Here is a 23,941-nt window from a genome sequence, read left to right as displayed (position 1 = left end):
TTCTTAAACAATTAAGCAATGAAAAGTGGGAATTTCAAATATGTATATATAGAAGATAAATTCTGGTCATGTATGAAGTTTGCTGAAAAACTTAAAAAGTATTGCCTATATACTGTTTTACAGTAATTAAATTAGGAACACATAGATATTTTAAAGACTTATGTTTTATGTTAGAATTGCTTTGAAGTAGTTACCGTAGATATATTCAGAGATTTAAGATCTGTGATCCTCTTTTTGTAGAATCTCATTGTTTCACTATATTGTATATTCATGCTTTGAATTTGAAGTATTAAAAGTGTGAAGAATATTTTCAGTTTTTAAAATGATGTTCATGTTTTAGCATTAATTGCTGGTATAAAAAAACCCTATTGTCTAGAGAATCTCTGCTGGAGAATACCCTGATACCTGTTGGAATGAAAAGCATAACAGTATATGTTCGTTTTAGGAAAGGAGAATGATGCTGAGAAATCAGAGGGAACGTTGGTTTTGACTATTTCCTTTCTATCTTCTATAATCATGCCATTATGTATACACTGCAGAATCCAATGAATTGAGAACCTTCTCTTGAGTGTTTTTTTTTTGTCTTTAAGAATTTGCAAACCTTATGGTTTGGAAGACAAATATTATGTGTTGCCAATCTCTGAAAACAGAATGATAGTGAATAGAAGGCCAAGGCACCAATGCTTGCTAATAATCTTTACTTCTCCAGGGGCCAGCATGAGAAAAATAAATTATGCAAAGTAAATAGCCTTGCTTAATTGCTGTAATTAGTCAGGTTCTATGATTCCCATTTCTTCATATTGGATTTTTTAAAATGTGGATTTGAGCTATAGCTGACCTTGAAAGCCTGGGGTATCATTTAAATATGGTTATCACCACCACCACCCTCCATATCCAGGTTATTGAAAAAAAGTAAGGAGGGTGATCTTTTGATCACCTAAAGTAATCCCACTGATCACCAATGAAATAAGTCAATGCATCACTTAGGTCTGCCTCATAAGTCTTACATGATCATTTGGAAGCTAATGATGATTAGCCCCTGGAAATTAAGGATTTTCCTCTCCTATTCTGGAAGATAGCTAAGTGAAACTATCAATTTTGCTCAGCAAATGTAGTGGAAAAGCAATCTCCTCCATCAAAAAACTGCTATTCAAGCTGTAGCTACAACTAGTGAAAGTTGGATTGTATCTGTATCAAGTAAATGAGTAAAATTAGAAACTGTCACTGTGAGATATCTGAAAGTATATTACTAGTTTAACTGTAATAGAGTCTAATGTCAACTCTCCCAGCAGTTCATAGCATGCTTCCTGCCTTTTCATTGTCCTCTAATCTTTCCTCTTTTTTCTTTTATTTCAGTTTATATTGCTTTTTAGAGAAATTATTATTTCTTATAAAAGTTCACATCAATAATCATAAAAGGCAAGAGCTTACGATTAGAGTTTACAAACTAAAGGAGACAATACACAAAAAGTGGAGAAAAAGTAGAGGAGCAAGATTCAAGGTCATTACTAAAAGACATTGATATCCAGATCTTTATAGCCAAGTTGATCTTCCCTGTTGATGGTTATCATTGAAGAGAATGTAATCATTCTTAATCCCACAGGTAATAAACCAAGATTTGCTGCGCACTGCCTGTCCAGTCTTGGAACAACTGCCAGTAAGAAGGGAAATATTTTATTTATCAGGAAGAAACAAAGCGCACTTTCTAGTAGCTGTCCCTTTGCATGTGTTTCCCCCCCCCCCCCAGGATTTATGGGATCAGGCCTTTTGAGGCTTATATTTATTGGTTTTAATCTGTGTGAAGGAGGGAATCCTCTTGCCCTTCTAATGCTACTGACCTACAATTTCCATTCCTACCATTATCCATGTTGGGTGTTACAGTTCTGCAATATCTTGAGACCATAGATTCAGCATAAGGTCTGGAATTTCCCTATCTCTTTTCCTGAGCTCGGTAAAACATAGAGAAGACATTCCACTTTGTGTTCACTGCAAATTTCCCGTGGAGCTGTTTATTTCTCATTACTTTAGCAAATATGCAAAATCTTAGGGATAAGCTCTTAAACATGTTTATGATCCCCTGAACATAGGCCAGCATCAGATTTACCACATGCAGCTACTGATTTAGGCAATTGCTTGTAAAAGTTAATGTGGATGATAAGTAATGAGCTTTTAGTATACATGCATAGATAATATCCGTTCTGCAAGCTAAGATTGTGGCAAGCCTCAGTAAGACTTGATGGCATTGCACAGTATACTGTGTAAGGGTATTGGCACTACTTTGGAGGTCTCTGGGACCATTCGGATCTACCAAGCAGAATATGAGACCCTTCAGACAGTGCATTTATGCAAGTTGCAGATTGCAACATGCAAGCAATGTTGAGCAGCCTCTCTATTTTTAAGGCCATGTTGGTAATGTTACTAGTAGCCACTTGTCTATGAGTATACGTAGTCCTTGACTTACGACTACAATTGATTCCAAAATTTCCTTTGCTAAGCAAGATAGTTGCTAAGTAAATTTTGTCCCATTTTACAACCTTCCTTGCAACAGTTGTTAAGTACATCACTGTACTTGGCTCTGCTTATCAGAAAGTTGCAGAAGGTAATCACATGACCCAGGGACATGGCAGCCATCATAAATACATGCCAGTTTCCAAGCACCCTAATTTTGATCATGTGATCACGGGGATGTTGCAGTGGTCATATGTGTGAAAAAGATATCACTTTTTTCAATGCCTGTGTAACTTTGAAAGGTCACTAAACGAATGGTTGTATGTTGCGAACTACTGTATAACATGCCTATCTGCAGTAGCAAGGTGTGCATATGTGAAAAGCTTTCCTGTGAACTGCAATGCAGCAATGGTTTCCTTAAGGCAGGGGTCTTCAAACTTGGCCCTTTTATGACTTGTGGACTTCAACTCCCAGAATTCCTCAGCAAGCCCTGGCTGGCTGAGGAATTCTGGGAATTGAAGTCCACAAGTCATAAAAGGGCCAGGTTTGAAGACCTCTGCCTTAAGCAGTGTGATTTGGTGCTTAAGGTGTTGGATTGGCATAAGAGAACCAGGTTAAAGCAATTATTCTCTCCCTTAGCCAAAGATACCCTAGAGGGTCATGATTGGGGGGGAAAGGGAAAAATGGACTCGTTGGTACTCTGTCTTGAGCTCCTGAAGGAAAGTAGGTTATAAATCTAACAAATAAATGTTAGCAAATACATGTGGAAGTAGTTGCATGTCTGGAAAGCCTCCCATCAGCAGACAACTGTGCTGAAGCTGTTCAGTTATATCCTCAGTACTACTTAGGGGAATTCATTGCAAAAATTCGGCAGCGCTTTGGCTTAGGTTTTTCCATGATGTTTACAATATTGGAGAGCTGAATTTATTTATTTCTGGTGTAGCTGCATTGCAGTAGAGATCAGTCTGAGCCTCATGTTTGTATAGGTATACATTCATACAGATACTGTGGGCCCATTTCTCTTTGGTGTAGATCTTATTTTACCCTTGCTCCTGGCTGTTGACTTTCAGGCCCTATAAGTGAGTTGTTTACTTAACAACTTTGCAGCTCTTCCTCCATATCCCAGATAACAGTGCCAAGTGCTTGACTACTGTTCTGTTTTGTCTTATCCTTTTGTATTGAGTAGATGTGATGCAATTGTTATCACTGTTGAATCTACAGTGGTTTAGGTACAGGACGTTTATTGTGGCTACTTTTCCCAAGTCTTTCATTTGTAAACTGATCATGGATCTTTTTCAAACTGTTTCTGTGAGTTTGGGATATGAAAGTGGCAGGGTATAGAAGTGCCCTTCTCAGTGTTCCTTTATATTAAGATTTATATGTGGATGTTTCTCCTGAGCAGAGAATGAATAATTGTTAAAGGTTTGTGGATCATTATCTAATAGCCTTGATGTTACATTTATAATCTGTAATAAAGATTGTGTTAATATTGATTCTTACTTAGTTATAGTGTAGCCGTTGCCCAAAGGAAATATAGTATTGGTTAAATATCTAAAAATGTAATGAAATAAAATGTAAAAAGAATAAAAATTACTGCCTTCTACAGTTAAAACACCTTTTCATGAGAGATACTAATATCCCATTTTTCCAGTTTAGAGCATTTAAGAGTAAGTGCAAAAAACCAAGCCGTTAGACTGCTCCCATCTGCTTGATGCTTTCATTAGTCTCTGATTTCATTCATCTCCAAGTGTCCTTATAAGTGTGTCCCTTAGCACAGAAACAAGTGGGTGAAGAACTTGTTTGCAGAGGGAACCAAATAATTGAGCATTCTATGAGGGCCATCGACATGTGACCTAAAGCCACTAGAAGAGTGTATGAAAATTAGTTCTTTTGCATTTTATAAATTTTTAAGATCAGTTGCTTTGGAATCAATATCATAATGTTTGTCATTTGCACCTCTATAACTGTTTGGTTTGGCACTGCAACCAAACAAGACAGACACAGACTTTAACTGATAGTTAGAACTTCAGAAAAAACAATTGATATCAGCCTTCCTTCCTTCTTTTGAGGATCTGTATACTGCACTAGCCGAAAGAGGGCTGTGAAAATATCTACAGACTTCTCGCATCCTGGACACAAACTGTTTCAACTTTTTCCCTAAAATGACGTTATAGGGCATTGCACGCCAAAACAACTAGACACAAGGACAGTTTTCCCCCCATGCCATCACTCGGCTAAACAACTAATTACCACAACACTATCAAACTACCTAGTAGGGCTGTATTACTATTATCCTTCTCATCCTTCCTATTACCTATTCCTTATCGTCTTATGACTATAACTTTGTTGCTTGTATCTTACAATTTATGTTAATTGTTGTATTTATCCTAGTATGACTTATTTCGATTGCTTATTTAGTATTCTATGATCATCACTGAGTGTTGTACTTTATGATTTATGATGAATGTATTTTATGATTATAATCATGATTTATCACTTATTGCTTATGTACACTGAAAGCTTATGCATTGGAGATAAATTCCTTGTGCGTCCAATCACCAGTTGGCCAATAAAGAATTCTATTTCTATTTTCTTAAAAGAAACTGCATTAAAACTATAATTAACCTTAACATGGCCTTTTTTCTCTTAGAATGGAATAAATTGGTTAGGGATAGACATCTACATATAGCTTCTCTATCTATGTATTCACACATATGCTTATGTGTGTTGATAGGCTTAATAAACATGCTGTCTCTGGAGGTGTATATACATAAGATTTAGGGAATCAGTTCATCCTATCGCCCCTCCTGCCACTGTAGTGTTTTTTACTATTTTTGATAATTTGATTTATCCATTGATCAATTCTCAAAATCTCAGTGGCTGTGCTAGTTGGAAATTGTAATCAATCTTGGGGGCTTCAGTTTAGGGAAAGGTCTACTAGGAATGAGTGCAAAATTCCATTGTTATGTTTACATGTGTCTATTAAGGCACTGAGCATTACACAAAATATTATTTATAAGGTGACTTTAAGACTTCTTTTGGTCTGTCTCTCTTCCATTTTCGGTTAATATCCTTAATATGCTAGAAGAACAGGTTTCCTTTGAGCCCTGCTGCTCTGTTGAAAGTATATTTTCAACAGATGTATTCAAAACATTTAAACGCAGTAAGCTCACCTAGGAGAAAAGTCCTTTTACAGGAAGAGTGCTGCCAGATTATTTTGCAGTTTTGTTAGGCTGAAGCTATTTTAGCTAGCCCAGTTTTGAAAAGAACATCAAGTGTATTGAATGGAATAAAAATATGGGGGCAACATTTTTTCACTCTGCAAGTACGTATGAGCAGTTTATCATCTTTAGTAATGATTTTTACTCCATCTCGATGGACACTTCAAACTTTACAGAGCTAGAAAAAGTCATTAGGACCTGCTCATTGGCTGCAGGATGCTGTGGGGAGGGGGTGGTGAAGAAAAGCGGAAATGGAATAGTGTAAGCTGGCAGGGTAATTCTAGGTATTGAAATCCAGGCATATTAAAGTTGCCAAGGTTGAGAAATACTGCTCTATTGGAGCTCTTAGCGGAATAACTTGCACTGCTGTATTTCCTTTTCTGCAATGGCTCTGATTAAGGATATAAAGCAAGTGGGTTTTTAAAAAACAAAACAAAACAAAAAACCTGTTTCTTACTCTTGACTCTCCACTCCTAAAGATGACATCCATAGATATGAGATTAGCCTCTACTTTTAGAGAAAGGGATATAGGTTTTTTTTTAAGCCACTGAAAGTTTATTTTTAGAGCACCTGCTAGATTTCAACTGAGGATACAAATACATATGACAGAGACCTTATAAGGCAAAGTAAAACCTCACCTCTTTCTCCAAATTAATGGAATGAGCTTTAATATAAAGATATGATATATTACTTGTCTATTTGTGGTCTTGCAGTAATGTAACTCAACGTGTTTAATGTAAATGATTGAGTTGGAGAAAATGGATTTTATTGTCTTGTTTTTGTATTCAAATTTCAGGATTTTTCTGTTATACTGTTTAACACAACTAAGCATTGCAGTTATGACTTAAAGCTTGGCATGTATCATTCAGTGCGGTTTGACTGCCCTCTACAGGTTGTTAATGAAGATGCTACTGTATAATACTATTTATTAATTAATGATAGTTCAGCACCATAGCTATATGCTTTGCTGTCCAATTTTGCCCCTTAAATAGGATTTTAAAAGACAAGAATAACTCTAGGCTCACCAACTAATAGCAAAAAAATATGGGGAGTTTTCCCTCTTTGTTTCTTCTACTAATGAATGTTCCCTCTTGGAAGTGAGCCCTTATTTTTCCCCTTGTAACCATGGTGTAGAAATGCTGGTTTTCTTTCATGAAGAGATCAGTGCACTGAGCTAATGGGGAAATGCACCCTTTTCCCCAAGTGGCATTTTGTTTGCTTAGCAGTGACTGCACTCATCTTTTTTGAATGCCAGTTATTCTTCTATGCCAAAATTTTATAGTTACGCTGCAGTACACAGAAGACAGATCTCCCCAAGCAAAACTTGCAGCAAGAAAATATTTGGCATGCCCTGGAAACTGCATTAACCATTTTAGAAGTTTTCTTCACTGCCACAATCTAAAAAGCTTGGATTTCGGAAAAAGATATTTTCCAATCTTATGCCTTTGAGATATGTAGCCTAGTTATGTGTGGGTAGATGGATGGGCTGAAATGATGATGATAGTAATAATAAATAACAATTTATTAAATTTATATGCTGGATGATTTACAATTGTTAAAACATTTTAGAAACAGAAGAATAAAACTACAAAAACAGCACAAAACAAAGGAATAATGATGGCAAAGAAAATAAGCAGAGGGAAACAGAGAAGACAAAAAGGGCATCAATTGTCATCTTCAAAATGAATGAAAAGTCAGATTTTTAAGATTCTTTGAAATAGCAGTAGGGTGGGGTCCAGTTGAATTTGGGGGGAACCTCATTCCAGAGAATGGGTGCAGCTATAGAGATGGTCCTTTTCCAGGGTCCTAATAAATGGCATTTTTAATTGACAGAACCTGGAGTGTGCCAGCCTTGACAGATTAAACTGGTCAGGCAGATATTAAGGGTAACAGGTGGTTCCTCAAGTAAAAAAAACAACCCTGTACCTTGTAAGGCTTTATAGATGGTGACCAAGTCTAGTTATTTGAACTGTATTAATAATCATCTGATGAATCTGATTATTTAACAAGCCCTTACATACTTTTGTGGTTGGTTGGTTTTGCTTTTGTCAGTAATTATCATGAGATAGGTAAGATTTAAGATTTTATTTATTTTAATAAATTTATATGCCGCTCTTCTTATGGTTTGCATGTGCACGCACGTGCACACACAAACACACAAATCTATATTCCTATTAAAACTGTATTAAATTCATTTTGTAGGGAAGTCTGGTGATGATTTAACCTTATAGTTAAATAAACTCTTCTGTTTTAACCACCTTCCTAAAAGTCATCATATGTTATTCCATGTGTTTTTCCCCCAACTTTCCAGTCTAGCATTTGGCCCTGGTATTTCCTAATGATCTCTTTTTCCCTGCTAATCACCCTGATTAGGTTTTTGCAATCATCCAGCTTTACTGCTCTCACTAAGTTGTGCAGAATTGTAATGTCCAGACTTAACACTTTTAGGATGTAGCAAAACATTAAAAAAAGAGTAAAAGCTGAAGTCAAATAGTTTTCTATGAATCTAGTTGGTAGAAGCTAGATGTTTCTCTGAAGTAATTGAATTCTGCAATTTAAATAGGACCATGAATGCATTTTTCACAAATAAATTGAACCTTTGAAAATATTCAGTTCAGATGACAAGAATCTTAAGGAAGAGCATATAATAATCAATGTTGTATTCCTGCAATGACAATCTCATTTTGATTGGACTTTTTGTTCATAAACATGGTAGTATTTTTTTAAATAAAATCCTTTTATTTTATATGATTATAAATAACATCATTGGGAATTTTGTTTTGGATTTAGAAGATTAAGAAAAGCACAAATAATTGAAAGAAGAAAAAATATTATAAATTAAGTGCAACTTCCAAGAAATAATCCTAAATTCTCTACCTTAACAAGCAATTAAAAAATTGGGTGGGGGATTTTCAATAAGATTTACTCATTATTTATTTAAATCCATTGGTAAGGGCTCCCATCTCATACAAATGCAACTGTACACAGTTAAGAGAATTAAAATATCAAAACAAAAAAATAAGAAAAAGTAACTAATAATAACCAGAGCAAAATGGCATAACATGGCAACTTAGGGACACCAGTCAATCAACACATGATAGCCTCCCAATCCCCTTGCCTAGGAAAACACTCTGGAAATCCAGCAGCATCATGGTCTTATCTAGCAGAGTGCTCCAAAGAGCAGATGTTGCATCTTATGCAAAATGTATCTGAAAGTAAATCCTGTATAACGTCATGGTTCCGACAGACAGAGACGAATAAAGCAGAACTCAGAGGCTTGCAAATTCTTCAAAGAACATGATTATTAGTTACAAAGTATCAGCACGGTCAAGAGTGAAACCAACTCTGGACACACAAGTAACAATTCCCCAATATAAAGGTAAATGTCCCACCCATAAAAGCTATGCAAGCAACTACATTCCCCAAAATTATTATTTGGCGGGCTTTTTATACAACGCCCAGTCCCTAGTCTCAGGAGCAGCTGATGACCTTGGTTCCCATGGGACAAAATATTATTTTGAGTAGTGAAGCACCTGGGCAACCCCCTTCCTTCGTTCTATATGGCAACCTAGAATGAGAAGGAAAATGGCTGCAGCCATGCTCATTTGTAGAGTTGACAGTCAGCCCCTCTCAAAAAGAGTCTCCTGTAGGGGAAAGAAAAAGCAGGTTAAGCATTTCCTCGAGGCTTATGAGGATGTTTATTGTAGAACTTTTTTATTAATCTATCTGCTTTCACATTGGTACATTTTACCCATGTAGTTTCTGAAATGAGGTAGCCTTTCCACTGAACGAGGTACTATAACCTTCCTTTGTACAATCTAGACTCAAGAATTCATTTTATTTCATAATGTGTCTCCCCCTCTACCACTACTGAACCCAGTGGCTTCTTTGGGACAAGTCTTAAAGAGGATTCTGACACAGGTTTCAATAGACTGCAATGAAACACAGGGTGAACTTTTCCCATCAATTGCGGAAGTTTCAATTCCACTGTGACAGGGTTTATGATCTTAGTAATGGGAAAACCTTGTAAACGTTGGTGGTCTCGGTCAATGCTTTCTTCACATTCACCCAAACCCCCTAGAAGGATGTCACCCATTGATCCAAAGTCTGGGAAGTACTCAGGCATGGGCACAAAATCTCGACTCGTTACTATTTTAAATGGGGTGAGTCCAGTGCTACTGTGCACAGTGTTGTTGTAGGCTACCTCTGCAAAAGGCAGGAGATCAGCCCAATTAGTCTGTTGGTAATTTACATGGCATCTGAGGCACTGTTCCATCATTGTGTTAGCATTTTCAGCAGCTCCATTAGTACTCAGAAGAAAAGCCGATGAAAGCCCCTGGGTGGACCTAATCAGTTTAACGAACTCCCTCCAGAACTTTGCAGTGAACTGGACCCCTCTGTCAGAAATAATCCGCTTTGGGGCACCATGGAGTTGATATATGTGTTTCAAAAACAGTTTGGTTAGCTTCTGGGCAAGAGAAGTCCTGAGCAAGTGATGAAATGTGCTTGTTTGGAAAATAGATCAATCATAGTTCATATTATAGTGTTTCCCTTGCTCTCAGGCAACTCCACTATAAAATCCATGGTTATTTCCTCTCAAGGCTGGGAAGTATCAATGACTTGTTGCAGCAATCCTGGGGGTTTTCCAGGATGTCTTTTCATGGCAGCACAGGTATCTCAATGTCTTTTTTTCATTCCTGGCACCAGAATTGCCTCTGCACCAGATGCAATGTCTTCAAAAATCCAAAGTGACCCGCCTGCTTAGCATCATGACTCCACTGAAGTGCTTGGAGTCTGAGGCCATCTGGGAGGTATAATTTAGAGCCCTTCCAGGCTAGTTCCCACCTTAGGGTTAAAAGAGATTTGTTGTCTTTGAACCAGGCATCAGTCTCTAATTTCTCCTTTAGTTCCTTCAGTAAGGGGGTCTCTGTGTTTGCAATCTGGTTGTTATTTGAGAAGTGGATTGTGGCAGAGGAATAATGGGACTCCGGTGAGGGAGAGTAGAGATGGATAGTTCTTGGCATCCCCCCCCCCGGCACTCACCTCCTGGGCAACAGGAATTGTATCCTTTACCTCCAGCCTGTAAAATTCTCCTTCAGCTGTTAGAGCTGTGGACTGCAGACTGGAACCTCCACTCTCTGGACTCGTCCCATCCCATCCCATTTCCTTTCTTGCTCTCCGCAGATGAAGAATCCTGGGATGGTAGCAAAAGAAGCTCCTCTCCAGCGGTTACAGGAGTGCTCCTGCATTGAGGGGCAGCCTCAGCTTGACAGAGGTCCGCCAGGATCGTAGCTCCTTCCTGCGGTACCAGTTTCCCAGGTTGTATTAACCTGGTCTTGGGGCCGAGCCCCTGCCAGTGACGCCTCCTCGGTGACTGGAGCGCCAGTTTGCACTCCAACAGCTGGAGTTCTGTTGTGGCTAGCAGCGGTTTCACTCTTCTCCTCCATTTTGAATCTTCGCCAAGTCTTTACCGCTCTCCCAAAAGTGAGTGGGTAGGTGGTCGGGGCCCAGAACCCCAAGAAAATGAAGTTTTAGGAGAGTTGGTTTAATGTCATGGTTCCAACAGACAGAGATGAATAAAGCAGAACTCCGAAGCTTGCAAATTCCTCAAAGAACATGTTTACTAGTTACAAAACATTGGCACAGTCAAGAGTGAAACCAACTCTGGACACACAAGTAACAATTCCCCGATACAAAGGTAAATGCAAGCAACTACATTCCCCAAAATTATTATTTGGTGTGCTTTTTATGCAGTGCCCAGTCCCTAGTCTAGGAAGCAGCTGATGACCTTGGTTCCCATGGGACAAAAGATTATTTTGACTAGCGAAGCACCTGGGCAACCCTCCTCCCTCCGTTCTATGTGGCAACCTAGAAAGAGAAGGAAAATGACTGCAACCATGCTCATTTTTAGAATTGACATACTGCTCAGTAGGCCTGATGTGCACAACCCAGCAAACTTTGCAACCTTTTCCTCTTTAGGTAAGATATTTCAGATGTCTCTTTAAGTTTGTAGGAGAGAATATCTCAGTGTTTAACTAGCCAAATGATGAATCCCATGATGAGCCCTTTCACTCTTGCATGGTACATTTTGAATCTAAGTACAAAATGTATATTTTTAGAATTAAATAATGTCACAGCCTTTGGAGCTTGACTTGGGTAAGCTTCAAAACTGTCTTCAAAGTCCTTCTGCCCAAAAATCTACTCTGTCTGGATTTTGTTTTGTTTTGTTTATCATTTCAGCAGTATCATTTTGGGAAAGGATGAGGGAAATACTATTGTTTTATATTTTGGAACTGTTTATCTTTGCTGTGATCCAGGTATACCTTCAGCTGCCAAGATCAAAATTATTCAAAAACTGGTACAGAAGCAGTTATCCATGTTTTTTGTAGAAATGCAAATATTCAGGTTCTGGGCCAGTTGTTCAGATGTGTACAGCAAAAATTGACTCAGTATTGAGCTAACTTGTGCAGTGATCTGTCTCTATAGAAGCAGCTGATTCTTAATCAGCTCTCGTCTCCTGGGAGCAATGTGTTATATTTGCCCTAGATGAATGATAATTTTGCAAAGTCAGTTTATCTAAGTATGCCACAGAGTTCACCTACCTCAACACTCCATTTCTCATGTAGGAACTCAGTGTGTCTTGGATGCCCCATGATCTCCACTCTTAGAGGCTCTGATTGAATCTTATTTCTGTATCTAACTCTGTAAGATAAAGCATGGCTTTGGTATGTAAAGAAATGATAAAAACCAAAACTCACAGCTTTAGAACCCTAATGGAAGGTTATTTTCTCTCTTTCTAATATCCTTTTCTTAGAGAGGTAGAGTTCATGATAATGTTTTGGAACCCTAGAAATTATGCCTGTGTGTAAGAGGGATTACAACATTTAAATTGCACATCATTGCTTTATAATTCCATACAAGTAAAACAGACGATGGAAATGAATCAGCATTAAGGAGTGCATTACATTATTTTAGGGGTGAGATGAAGAGGTATCAGTTAGGCATCCATATACAAAGAGTTTTCAGGAGGAGCTTGTAGGCTTGATTCAACATGCATATGATTTTTGTCATCTTTACCAATGCAGAGTTACCCATGAAAAATTAGGGTGCAGTGGGGGACTTCATATTCTGACTAAGCAATTTTATACTATTCCTGTATACTTGGCCACCTAAAATGGTATTGCAAAATGGTTATACCTTTCAGTATACTAAAAGGAAAGAAAGGCTGAGAGACTTAATTTTGTTGTTGTGGTAGAGGTGGTGGTGGTGGTTTACTTGAATGGCAGTTGTGCCAATATTTAAACTGGATGAATATAAGTATATGACCATGTTTTCTATGTGCATTCTTCTCAATACATGGATAATGGTATTTGAACATTTGTTAAACACCAATATAGTAAGAAAGATGATAGAAAGCTAATTGGATCCAATAATGCTTCTCTTTTAAGCAAACATGTTTAAAAACGCATAGATCCCCAACACAATTTAATGTTAGAAAAACTGTTACTTTAAAAAAAATACAGCCACTAATGACTATAATTTTGTTAATGGTATGGAGTAAAATTTCCCAGTTCTCTCCTTTCCACTTATTTCATCAGCATTTGACATGGATCAATTGTTCTTGGTTTTTTATATAAAAAAATACCGAAAATTTAGACCAGTATTCTAAAAAAAGAAAAAAAAAGAAAATAAGGATGAAGGTTTTCTTTGCAATACACTGTCTTTTCCCCCTTCTCACCCTCCCCCAAACATACAATTTCATTCAAGGCATACCTTTATAGGTAGTCCTCGGCTTAGGACCTTTTGCTTAGAGATTATTTGAATTAACCTTGGAATTTGCCTCAGGAAAACTTCAACGTAATCTAAATTCAAAGTTACAACTGTCACACCATCCCCACCATCATATGATTACAATTTGGGCACTGAGCAGTCAGCTCACATTTAAGACTGCTTGCACCCTCCCAACGTCTCTGTGAGCACAATTTGTGTTATTTTTGCGAGTTTCCAGCAAAAATTGAAAAAAAACAACCCCTGCCATTGGGGAAGCTAGACTCAGACTGGTGAATACAAAATTTGACTTACAACTGCATGACTCATTTTATAACTGTGGTGACGTGACTTACAGCCATGGCAAAAATGTTGTAAAATTGGATCCAGTCATGTGATGACTTGATTCATGACCATAACAACTTACAATACAAATACCCATCCTAATTGTGGTCATAAGTTGAGAGCTACCTGTTCTCAACCTATGGGCATGCATACAGTTGTGAACAATATGAGAAATACAGCTCTCAATGTCTTTTTGGACAGGGGAAGAAGATTTCATAATGCAGGAAGCATAGCAGAAAATACCTCTGCCTGGAGCACATTAAAGGGAGCTTCTTAAGTGATAGAACCCGTAACATACGCTCCCTGCATTATATAGGATTGCAACTTTAGAGGACAATCTAAGATAATCTTATTTTACAGGAGGAAACTGCTGAGACTGATAAATGGATAGTCATGTTAATCAAAGACTTTGAGTCATTGAATTATGAGTGACCCACTTCTTTCCCTTGTCTTTTTTTCATTCCCTCTCACTATCACTGACATATTTGCAGAAGGGGAGAGAAAAGAGATATAAGGGGAAATGGACAACATAATTTTGCATAGGATTATTATTTCCATGTATACACACAATTACTGCTTTTCCTCCTTTGTATTTCAACAATTTCATCCATATATTTATATTTTATATTATAAACTGTATTTTTGCTTCTATTATTACTATTATATGCATAAAAATATGACATCACAACTGTTAGTAGCTGGAGTTGGCTTTCATATTCATTGAACTCTTTCCAAGAACCTAGGATGTCATAATGCATTACCATATTGTATATGCAGGTCCAGGCAGTGTTGTCTTTTGTAATTGATTGATGGAAATTTTGTCAATATACAAATTTTCTAAAAGTTTTGTTGATAACCACTGGGACCACCAATGCCAGTTTATGCCATAATCTTTCAACTTTCATTTTCAGATTTCAGATTTTTCTACTTTGTAATGTTCTCAATTCTTATTATTGTGATTAGTTGCACAATCAATCAGATAATTAGCCTGGATTTATCACCTTTGTCCACCTGCTGAGTCCTTCTCAAGAACCTAGGATAGCAATATGTGGTTTGATGGGGTTAGATCAGGGGTCTTCAAATTCGGTCCTTTTATGACTCAGCATGCCTGGCTGAGGAATTCTGAGAGTTGAATTCCTGAGTCATAAAAGGGCCGAGTTTGAAGACCCCTGGGTTAGATGAACCATAGTAAGTTATAAATTGTTCCAAGTAAACTGTCTTTTTCAATTGACCGTTGGTGATTTTGTCAATGCCGATGTTGTTCAAGTGGTGTTCCAGAAGTTTTGGGATTGCATCCAGGGCACCTATTACTACTGGAACTTTAGAAACAAAAAGTATCTTTGCTTTCATTATTTCTTTGTTTTCAATCTTTGTATATTTACAGTGGGTAAACAACTAATTATTGTTTCTTATAAATTACTGTATATCAATAACTTTTTTGCAGGGAAAAGGGTAGTTCAAGCTGGTATGCTTGCTAAGAAGTTGAACATGTTATGTTTATGTTTTACTTTCAGGCAAGCTAATGAAGAATATCAAGTATTGGCTAACTCGTGGCGCTACTCTTCAGCATTCTCAAACAAGCTTTTCTTCACTCTAGTTGATTATGATGAAGGTGCAGATGTTTTCCAGCAGGTGAGGGTGTGCCTTAGAGATTGCTAAAACTACATTTAAAGGAAATTATTTCTTTGAGAACACTTTGTGTTTCTTGTTCTATGTATGGTAGTGTAGTATTGATACCTAGCTGGTAAGAAGCTAAATTGCATTAGGGCACAGTTTTGTTGTAGCTGGATGGAAGATATCTCAGGAATATCAGGCCTATAGGCAACACTAAGACCCTAAAAGTAAACAGTTTGCCAGGTATACATTTGCCAAGAAAACAGCATGAATGTATTTACAAGGTCATTAGAATTCAAACTCAGCTTGAATAAGAATTTATTAATGCCCCTTATTTTCTAACATTTGAAAAATATTTTGCTTATTTATATATTTTTAAAACTCTAAGCTGATTGAGATTATTGGGGTGCAACCCCACTATAAAACATTAATTGGTAACAGAAAACAGCATCACATATCATTTGTTTCCCCTGCTTATAAAAATGCTAATGTACTTGATCCTTTTTGACCCAGCTCCAACATATATCTAATCCAGGTCTTATATTCCCCAGAGCAAGTCATCTTTGACTAGTTTTCTCCTTCTCTGTCCAAGGTTGAATTTAATTTGAATTGAACATTCATATTTGTCCACCAAGTCATACATAATTTTTTTCCCCAAAGGCAAGATGCAAAAAAAAAAAAAAGAGGTGACTTCATATGACTGCAGAAGCTGCATTTTAAGATTCCCAGAATGGATGGGCCAACAATTATTCCCTTGCCCTTTTGGAGGAGGGGTAATTTCTGGAATGGGAATATTAAAGAGAATTGTATGTAGCTCTTAAAATCCCTGCCCTTCCTGCTGATCTTTCCCACCCAATGAATCTTAGCCGGACTTTTTATAGATGCCCTCAAATGTTACTCATGGTATCTTTGTTGCGTAAAAAGAAGAGGCAAAAAGAAAAGATGGGAAGGTATCAGGTAGTCTGCCATTAAGTTATTTCCCAGCCATCTAAACTATGATATGAATGATCAGAAGTATTTGATCATTGTTTTGTTCCAGTACAACCTAAAAAATAAAAAAGACCCTTAGGAGATAGATTTAGCTTTCTGAAATTTGTGATGTCGTTATGCTGCTGCTAAAGAAAAGTGCATCTTACGGAAAAAAGAGCTATGCAGGAAATAGGTGATCTATTTTATCCTGTATCGGAGAAAGCTGCACCCCCAGCAACTCCTTCCCACAGTTTGGCATAATTGAGTTTGTGCAAGTACTTATTTGAAGAAATTTAAAAATAAGAAAACTTTCAATTGTCTTAGATTTATGAAACAGTTTCTTGTTTCAGTCAGTAAATCCACACATCATTATGTGAGATATCACATTTGACAAAAAAAGTGTTTCATAGTATCTCATACTGCTATTTTATAACACATTGAGCTGTCAACAGATATTCAACAAAGGAACAGAATATGTTGTACTAGGAATAAATCCAATTATTTAGTATCTCACTTGATTATAATAGATAATTTGAATTTGCAGTATTTAAATAATGTATTTATGTAGCATAATTCAGTTGTGTAGCAAACATACAATCCTGCTGTATGCAACTATGCATATATACATCATTAGAGAAAAGTTTGTTCCAAACTTGTAATTGTTACAGGGTCCTAGCTCTTATCAAATTGCAATATGACTTTATTCATGTTTATATTGGCCTCTTCTTATAGAAATAAATATGATACTTTACTTTAGTAGTGGAGAACAATCACATCGAATGAATGTTGCTCCAGAGCAAATGCTGAGGTTACGGAGGGGGGGATGACCTCTTTTTCACTTACAGAACTGCTTCTCTCCCTAAAAATTCCCTGTCGGATTTTACCCAGTTATTTAGGTTGTAGGAAGATTGGTAGCTTTTGAAACACTACCTAGTTAGAATTTCTGTATCATATTACGACTTATGGTAATGGTTTTCAAAGAGACTGATAAAGGCAAAGAACTGGTATGTTTATTTAGTATTTAAGGGCATCTTTGTTGTCTGTTTCAGCTCAATATGAACTCTGCTCCAACCTTCATGCATTTCCCTCCAAAAGGTAAGCCCAAGAGAGCAGACACATTTGACCTACAGAGAATTGGATTTGCTGCAGAACAGTTAGCTAAATGGATTGCTGACAGAATGGATGTTCACGTAAGTCATTTAACAAAAGAAAAAGACTGACTCACTTTAATCTTCTAGGTTCTGCAACAAATTGACCTAGGAATTGGGATTCACCCTTCAATAATTTTCCCTCCCCCCACAATATTCTTCTACAAAAAAGGACTAAAATAATAACAGTACCAACAGTGCCCTTTCATCACTCTATAGTAATGTACTGTAAAAGATGAAAAAATAATGATGTATTTCAGACTTGCTTTGCATAGCTAAAATATTAATCTTGCTGTCTTCTAACAGAACATGAGGAATGATAGTTTACCAATTAGGTGATTAATGTAAGCATCCACTTGAAATATTACTTATTGCAAGTAATAATTCCAGAAGTCTGACTTTTTAATGCTATAAGAGTGCAGTTACATAAATACACTGAAAAACATTATTTAACTGTATACAGATGTAGTAGCAAGAGTGCTGCACAAACTTATTGAAATCACTTTTCCACCATTTGAAGCCTGCCAGTTATGTTGATTTGTTTCTCATAATTTCCAACGAACAGCAGATTTGGAATTCCTATACTGTTAATAATATTAATAATCAAATGAAAAGGAATTTGTTTTACATCTTTTGTGAGGAGATGGGGATGGAAGCAGATCCTGAGTTCATTTATCAAATGATTCCTATTTGTATTCCCGAAAAAGTTGGGACATAAGAAGAGAAGAACTCTTCTCACTAAGAAGAGTTGCAGAATAGCTCTTGTTCTGTTTTGTATCCCTTTCTATTTTATAGGGAGGTTAAAAAAAATCCTTTCCAATTTAAATTTATTCATCTTGTTCTCTTTCCATGGCTGTTTTGTTATCAGCTTGATAATTGCCTCACTCATAGAACCCACAATAGATGCTTCACTCATTATCTTGAGCATATTCTCTCAAATATAGTTTTGTCCTTGATTGCTGTTATGATGGACACAATCATGTGTTTCAGTGTCTGCTTTACTTGGGATCAGACTTTGAACTATCTGGCTGGGACTTACATTCAGCGACATTGAGAGGATACATTCATTTTCCAACCTTGTGTTAGAAGACACACTGGTCAGAGAAATGGACAAAAACTTCTTGTATAAAAAGTTACAGGAGTTATTGTTGCCATCTAAATACAGTGATATTGCCATGAATGATTACCTTATATAGTGTAGTAGTTAATCTATCCCTGGTGCATTGTATATTGAACTTCTTTTCCCTAGTCAGTTACAATAATAATGTCTATGAAGACTGCATGCTATTTTATTAGTATTTTACTATATACCTGAAGATAAGCTAGGGCTCCTGCTCTAGTTGTGCCTAATGCAATATGAATGGGATACGTTTTACTATTCTGCATAGTGAAAATGGGTGACATATAAATTTAATAAATACATTTTTATGTATTAAAGTTAGTTCATTGCAAACCGATTCATTATGTCCTTCCTTCCTTCCTTCCTTCCTTCCTTCCTTCCTTCCTTCCTTTCTTCCTTCCTTCCTTCCTTCCTTCCTTCCTTCCTTCCCTCCCTCCCTCCCTCTCAGATTATAGAACTCCAGACTTAGGGAGATTTTCTGCAATTTTATAAAATTCTTCTTTAAAGGAAGATATTAAAGATTGATTTTATTTAATTAACAAAGTGCAAATTATGTATTTATATTATTTTATTTCCTGGAGCATAATGATTTCTATTTGGAATTTAAGTGGGTGTTCATGTTCATAGAAACACCTCTCTTCATATTGGCTTTATGTTTTGAAGATTTTTTTTCATAACAGCAAATAAAGTTGTACTAGATGGCTTGCCAATTTTGTTTAAAAGCTGCATTTTCTTGTAGTGTCAGAAAGTAGAATTATACTAATCAAATCCCGCCTTCCATTTTACAGATCAGAGTGTTCAGGCCACCAAATTATTCAGGTACTATTGCATTGGCTCTCCTGGTGTCGCTGGTTGGCGGTTTGCTCTACTTGCGGCGAAACAACCTGGAATTCATCTACAACAAGACCGGTTGGGCAATGGTTGCATTGGTATGCCAACTTAAAAACAAAAAAAGTTTTGAATTTAAATAATTCATTTCTCTATATTCCAGAGTTTCAAGTCTCATTTGGACTGTTAATGAGAAAGTGCTGCATCAATGAATAGCTTAGAGGAAGACAGCATTGATTACAAAATCATAACAGGAACAGCTGGATCTAATCTCAAGGGCAGTAAACAGTATTGGTTGAGTAAGGGCCTGCAGTCAGGAGAGTACCGGTATTTTAACTAAATTTTAATTGGTTCCAGCATTGGTGAGTGTTTATTAAAGTGTCAGTAGTTCTAAAGGTTAAAATGTCAAAAGAAAAAGAAAGTCAGAAGTTTCTAGAAGGTATCACCGTCTGAAAATCATATTCATTTCTTTTTCAATCTCATATTACCATTTGGTTGGTTCCATGAACATTTACGAAATAATTCTAGCCTTTTGCTTCAATGCAGTATACCCATGCCTCCTTTTTATGTAACAGTTTTTAAATAGTGCAAAATTGGTTACTCTAAAATAGAATTTAAAATGTCCTGCCTGATACTTCTGAGCTTCTCAGTGAAATTCTGCTTAAGGATTATAATTACGGTTTTAAAGCTTGACAGACCTGAGATGCAAAATACAAATTTGCCATGCTGCAGACCTATTCAAGAAGATCAGCTATGGGTCAGATTCCACCTGGGTAATTATTAGGGCTGTGCAGAGCATTCATAAGCATTGCAAAGTGTGTTTGTGTAAACAAAGTATCCTCCTTTGATTTGTTAAAGGACTAGCATTCTTTGCCAAGCTTAGCAGTTTCTTAGAGAGTTGTCTCCAGCTGTCCTTGTGTGCATGCAGAGGTGATTCTCTTGACTGGTGTCCCAGTGGAAGGGCTGTGCATGAAGGTTGTTTTTGAAGAAGCTTTACCAGCTCCTCAATAACTATATTAACACTTCAAGGAGACACACTTGGTCCACATTGTCATCTTTTAAACGTCTTACACAGTTCTCTGTCATGTCTCAGGCCAAAACTGATTCCAAAGTAATGAGCAAATTTCCACATTTCCTTGATTTCAGTCACTCTAATGCTGAAGGTGTTGCTTTTGCTGGTCAACAAGCAAGACCAGCATCAGCAATTGATCCCAGAGCTGCTTTTATGTGATATTCAAGGAATGGCCACTTGGTTATTATTGTGCTTTTTATTATACATTAACATTGTAACACTACAATTATTATTATTTCCAGCAAAGACAGATTAAAATAAATCACTTTCTGATAATATTATATGTACTCAACAATGTGAAATCAAATTTGGATAATTTGGATACAAATTACTAGTCTACATGGACAGATTACTTATCTAGAGTCTGTAATCTATGCTCTTCAGGCAGAAATTGGGTGTCCAACTCAGCCCTTCTGCTCTATTGAGCTGCCCCACTATCAGTCCCCTCTACAACAAAGATCCTGCAGGAGAAGGGCAGTATGGACAACCGTGGGATCCGGCAGGGTGAGAGCTGTGAACCACAAACACAAAGCTTTCACCATATCCCTGCATAACAGATACAGTGTCCTTGCTGATCTTAATAGGGATACTAAGGAGACAGGTCAAGGTAGTTGTGATTATGATAACTCAAATAAGCAGGGGATCATGGTCTGAGATGAAGAACTTGTTTTGGATAGGAGAAAGTGTGACTCAGATATTACACATCAGTCATGCAAGAAGAGCAAGGCATCCAAAAAGAGAAGCCACTTCTGGTTGGTGATTCAATTATAAGGAATGTAAATTTAGGAAAGGATACAGAGGTTTCGAAAAAGGTCAGCTGTCTTCCAGGTGCTACTGCCAGCAGGGACAAGAAGCGTAATTTTAAGATAGTTAAGAATGCCAGCAAGGACTGTGATGTGGGTGCTTTTGTATACCTTGGCACTAATGATCTGTCCCAAAAAGATGTACTGTCTATGCAGAATGATTTCCAGAGCTTGGGGCAGGAACTTAGCAGGATAAGCTGTAGGCTTACTTTTTCAGAGGTTTTACTAATGTATAAGGAACAAAATGGAAAAGGCCAGCGTATAGCAGAAGTCAATATGTGGCTAAAGGAGAGGTGTAAAGGGGAAGGCTTTGGGTATATTAGTCATGATGTTTGCAATTGATCCAATGAAAAAGTGTACAGAAGAGATAGTTTGCATCCATCAAAGAAAGGACTGAGTTACTTGGCATTAAATTCACAGATTTTCTGGAGAAATATTTAAACTGAACAACAGGGACAGTGAGTTAATTGATATAGAACATTCCTGTCCCCAGCAATCTATAACTAATAGTGTTGTCAGTGCATGTAACGTAGATGTGTGTGCGGATAAAAATATCGACCTTGCTGTCAAGCAAAATCAAGCTTTTAATAGTGAGTCCCACACCAAGTGCACTAATCAAATAGGTGGTAAGGAAATAGGGGAACTCAGGCACCACACAGGTTATATAGAAAGTAAACAGAGGGTCAGTCATAAAGGACTCAAATGTCTATACACCAATGCACAGAGTATGAGCAATAAACAGTGAATTAGAAAATTGGGTAAATGAGGGCAGCTATGATATTGTTGCCATTACGGAAACTTGGTGGGATTAAACCCACAAATGGAACATATAGCTAGAGGAATTTAAATTATTTAAAAGAAAGAGACCAAATAAAAGAGGAGCTTATATAAGAAATAACTACATCTCTACAGAAATAGAGCACAACAATGATGGAAACTGTCTTGAATGCATTTGGGTAAATATAAAAGGGGAGGGAATGACATTACCATAGGGGTATACTATAGGCCACCCAACCAAACAGAGGAAATAGATGAACCTTTTGCTAGTCACTTAAGGTAAGTAGGAAGTACATCACAATAGTAATGGGGGACTAATTACCCTCACATCAACTGGGACACAAACTCTGCACCAAGTGAAGATCAAACAGATTCCTGACAAACCTAGCAGACACCTTTATCTCCAAAAAAGTAGATCAGCCATATTGAACTTAATTCTCACTAACAGAGTTGAAATGATAGAAGGTGTTGTGTGTGGGGGAGGAGTGGCCATGCAATATTGGAATTCAATGTTATGCAAGGACAAGCAATAGAACATAGTCATACTAGAGTCTTGAACTTTAAGAAAACTAATTTCAATAAACTTAGAAAGAGCTTGGGAAAGATTCCCTGGATAAGAATCCTCAAGGGAAAAACAACTCAAGAAGCTTGGGAAATTTTGAAAAGTGAGATTATAAAAGCCCAGTCTAGCACACTACCAATGAAGAAGAAAAATAACAGCTCTGAAAAGAAACCAGCATGGCTGCATAAAGAACTCTCTGATAAATTGAAAGACAAAAAGGACAAGTATAAAAAAATGGAAAGGGGGCACATACTGTAACTAAGGCAGAATATCAGCAAATAGCCTGGGGGTCCAAAGATGAAGTGAGGAAAGCTAAGGCTCAAAATGAACTAAGGCTTGCAACAAAAGTAAAACAAAAAAACTTCTTTCAACATGTAAAAAACAAGAAAAAAGTTAAGGAAATGATTGGTCCATTAGTGGGAGAAAGTGCAAGAAGGTGACAAGCTACAGGGAGAAAGCAAAACTACTTAACTTGTTTTTTGCATCTGTCTTTATACAAAGGGAAAAAACAGTCCAACCTATCAAAAACAGTACAGTAAAAAACATATTAGAAACACAAGTTAAAATAGGCAAGAAAATGCCTATTTTAATGAGCACCTGTCCACCCTAGACGAGTTCAAATCACCAGGATTACACCCCAAGGTTCTGAAGCAAGTGGCAGATGTGATCTCAGAACCACTGAACTATATCTTTCAAAGATCTTGGAGTACTGGGGAACTACCAGAGAACTGGAAAAGAGCTGATGTGTAGTTCCCATCTTCAAAAAGGAAAAAAAAATGAATCCTATAAGCCTGATCTCAATACCTGGGAAGATTCTGGAAAAGATAATCAAGCAACTAATCAGCGAACACCTAGAGGCAAACAAAGTCACAACCAAAAGCCAACATGGGTTTGTCAAAAACAGAACATGCCAGACAAATCTTATTGCATTCTTTGACCAGGTGACAAAATTAGTGGACCAGAGGAATGCTGTTGATATAATTTACTTGGACTTCAGTAAGGCATTTGATAAAATAGACCACAATCTACTACTTGATAAAATAGAAAAAAACCACCAGATGGATTCATAGTTGGCTGACTGGCCATACTCAGCATGTGGTCCTCAATGGAACTGCTTCTATATGGAGAGAAGTGTGTAGTGAGGTGACCCAGGGCTCTGTTCTGGGCCCAATGCTCTTCAACATCTTCATCAATGATTTGGATGAGGGGATAGATGGAAAATTCATCAAATTTGCAGACAACACCAAACTGGCAGGAATAGCTAACA

General features: G+C 37.0%; 1 protein-coding gene across 1 annotated transcript in view; it reads left to right on the top strand.

The window, feature by feature from the left end:
- The window catches only part of TUSC3 (tumor suppressor candidate 3), a 136,750-nt gene that overhangs the window by 45,423 nt on the left and 67,386 nt on the right, over positions 1 to 23,941 (top strand). The window contains exons 3-5 of the mRNA XM_015816489.1: positions 15,296 to 15,413; positions 17,414 to 17,554; positions 19,421 to 19,561. Of these exons, the coding sequence (XP_015671975.1) occupies positions 15,296 to 15,413; positions 17,414 to 17,554; positions 19,421 to 19,561 (400 nt within the window). The remainder of the gene's footprint in view (positions 1 to 15,295; positions 15,414 to 17,413; positions 17,555 to 19,420; positions 19,562 to 23,941) is intronic.

This window comes from Protobothrops mucrosquamatus, unplaced genomic scaffold (genome assembly GCF_001527695.2).
Source record: "Protobothrops mucrosquamatus isolate PMUCROS unplaced genomic scaffold, P.Mucros_1.0 scaffold458, whole genome shotgun sequence".
NCBI classification, from domain to species: Eukaryota; Metazoa; Chordata; class Lepidosauria; order Squamata; family Viperidae; genus Protobothrops; species Protobothrops mucrosquamatus.
The sequence above is the reverse complement of the archived record's forward strand: the minus strand, read 5'-3'. Positions and strand labels throughout refer to the sequence as shown.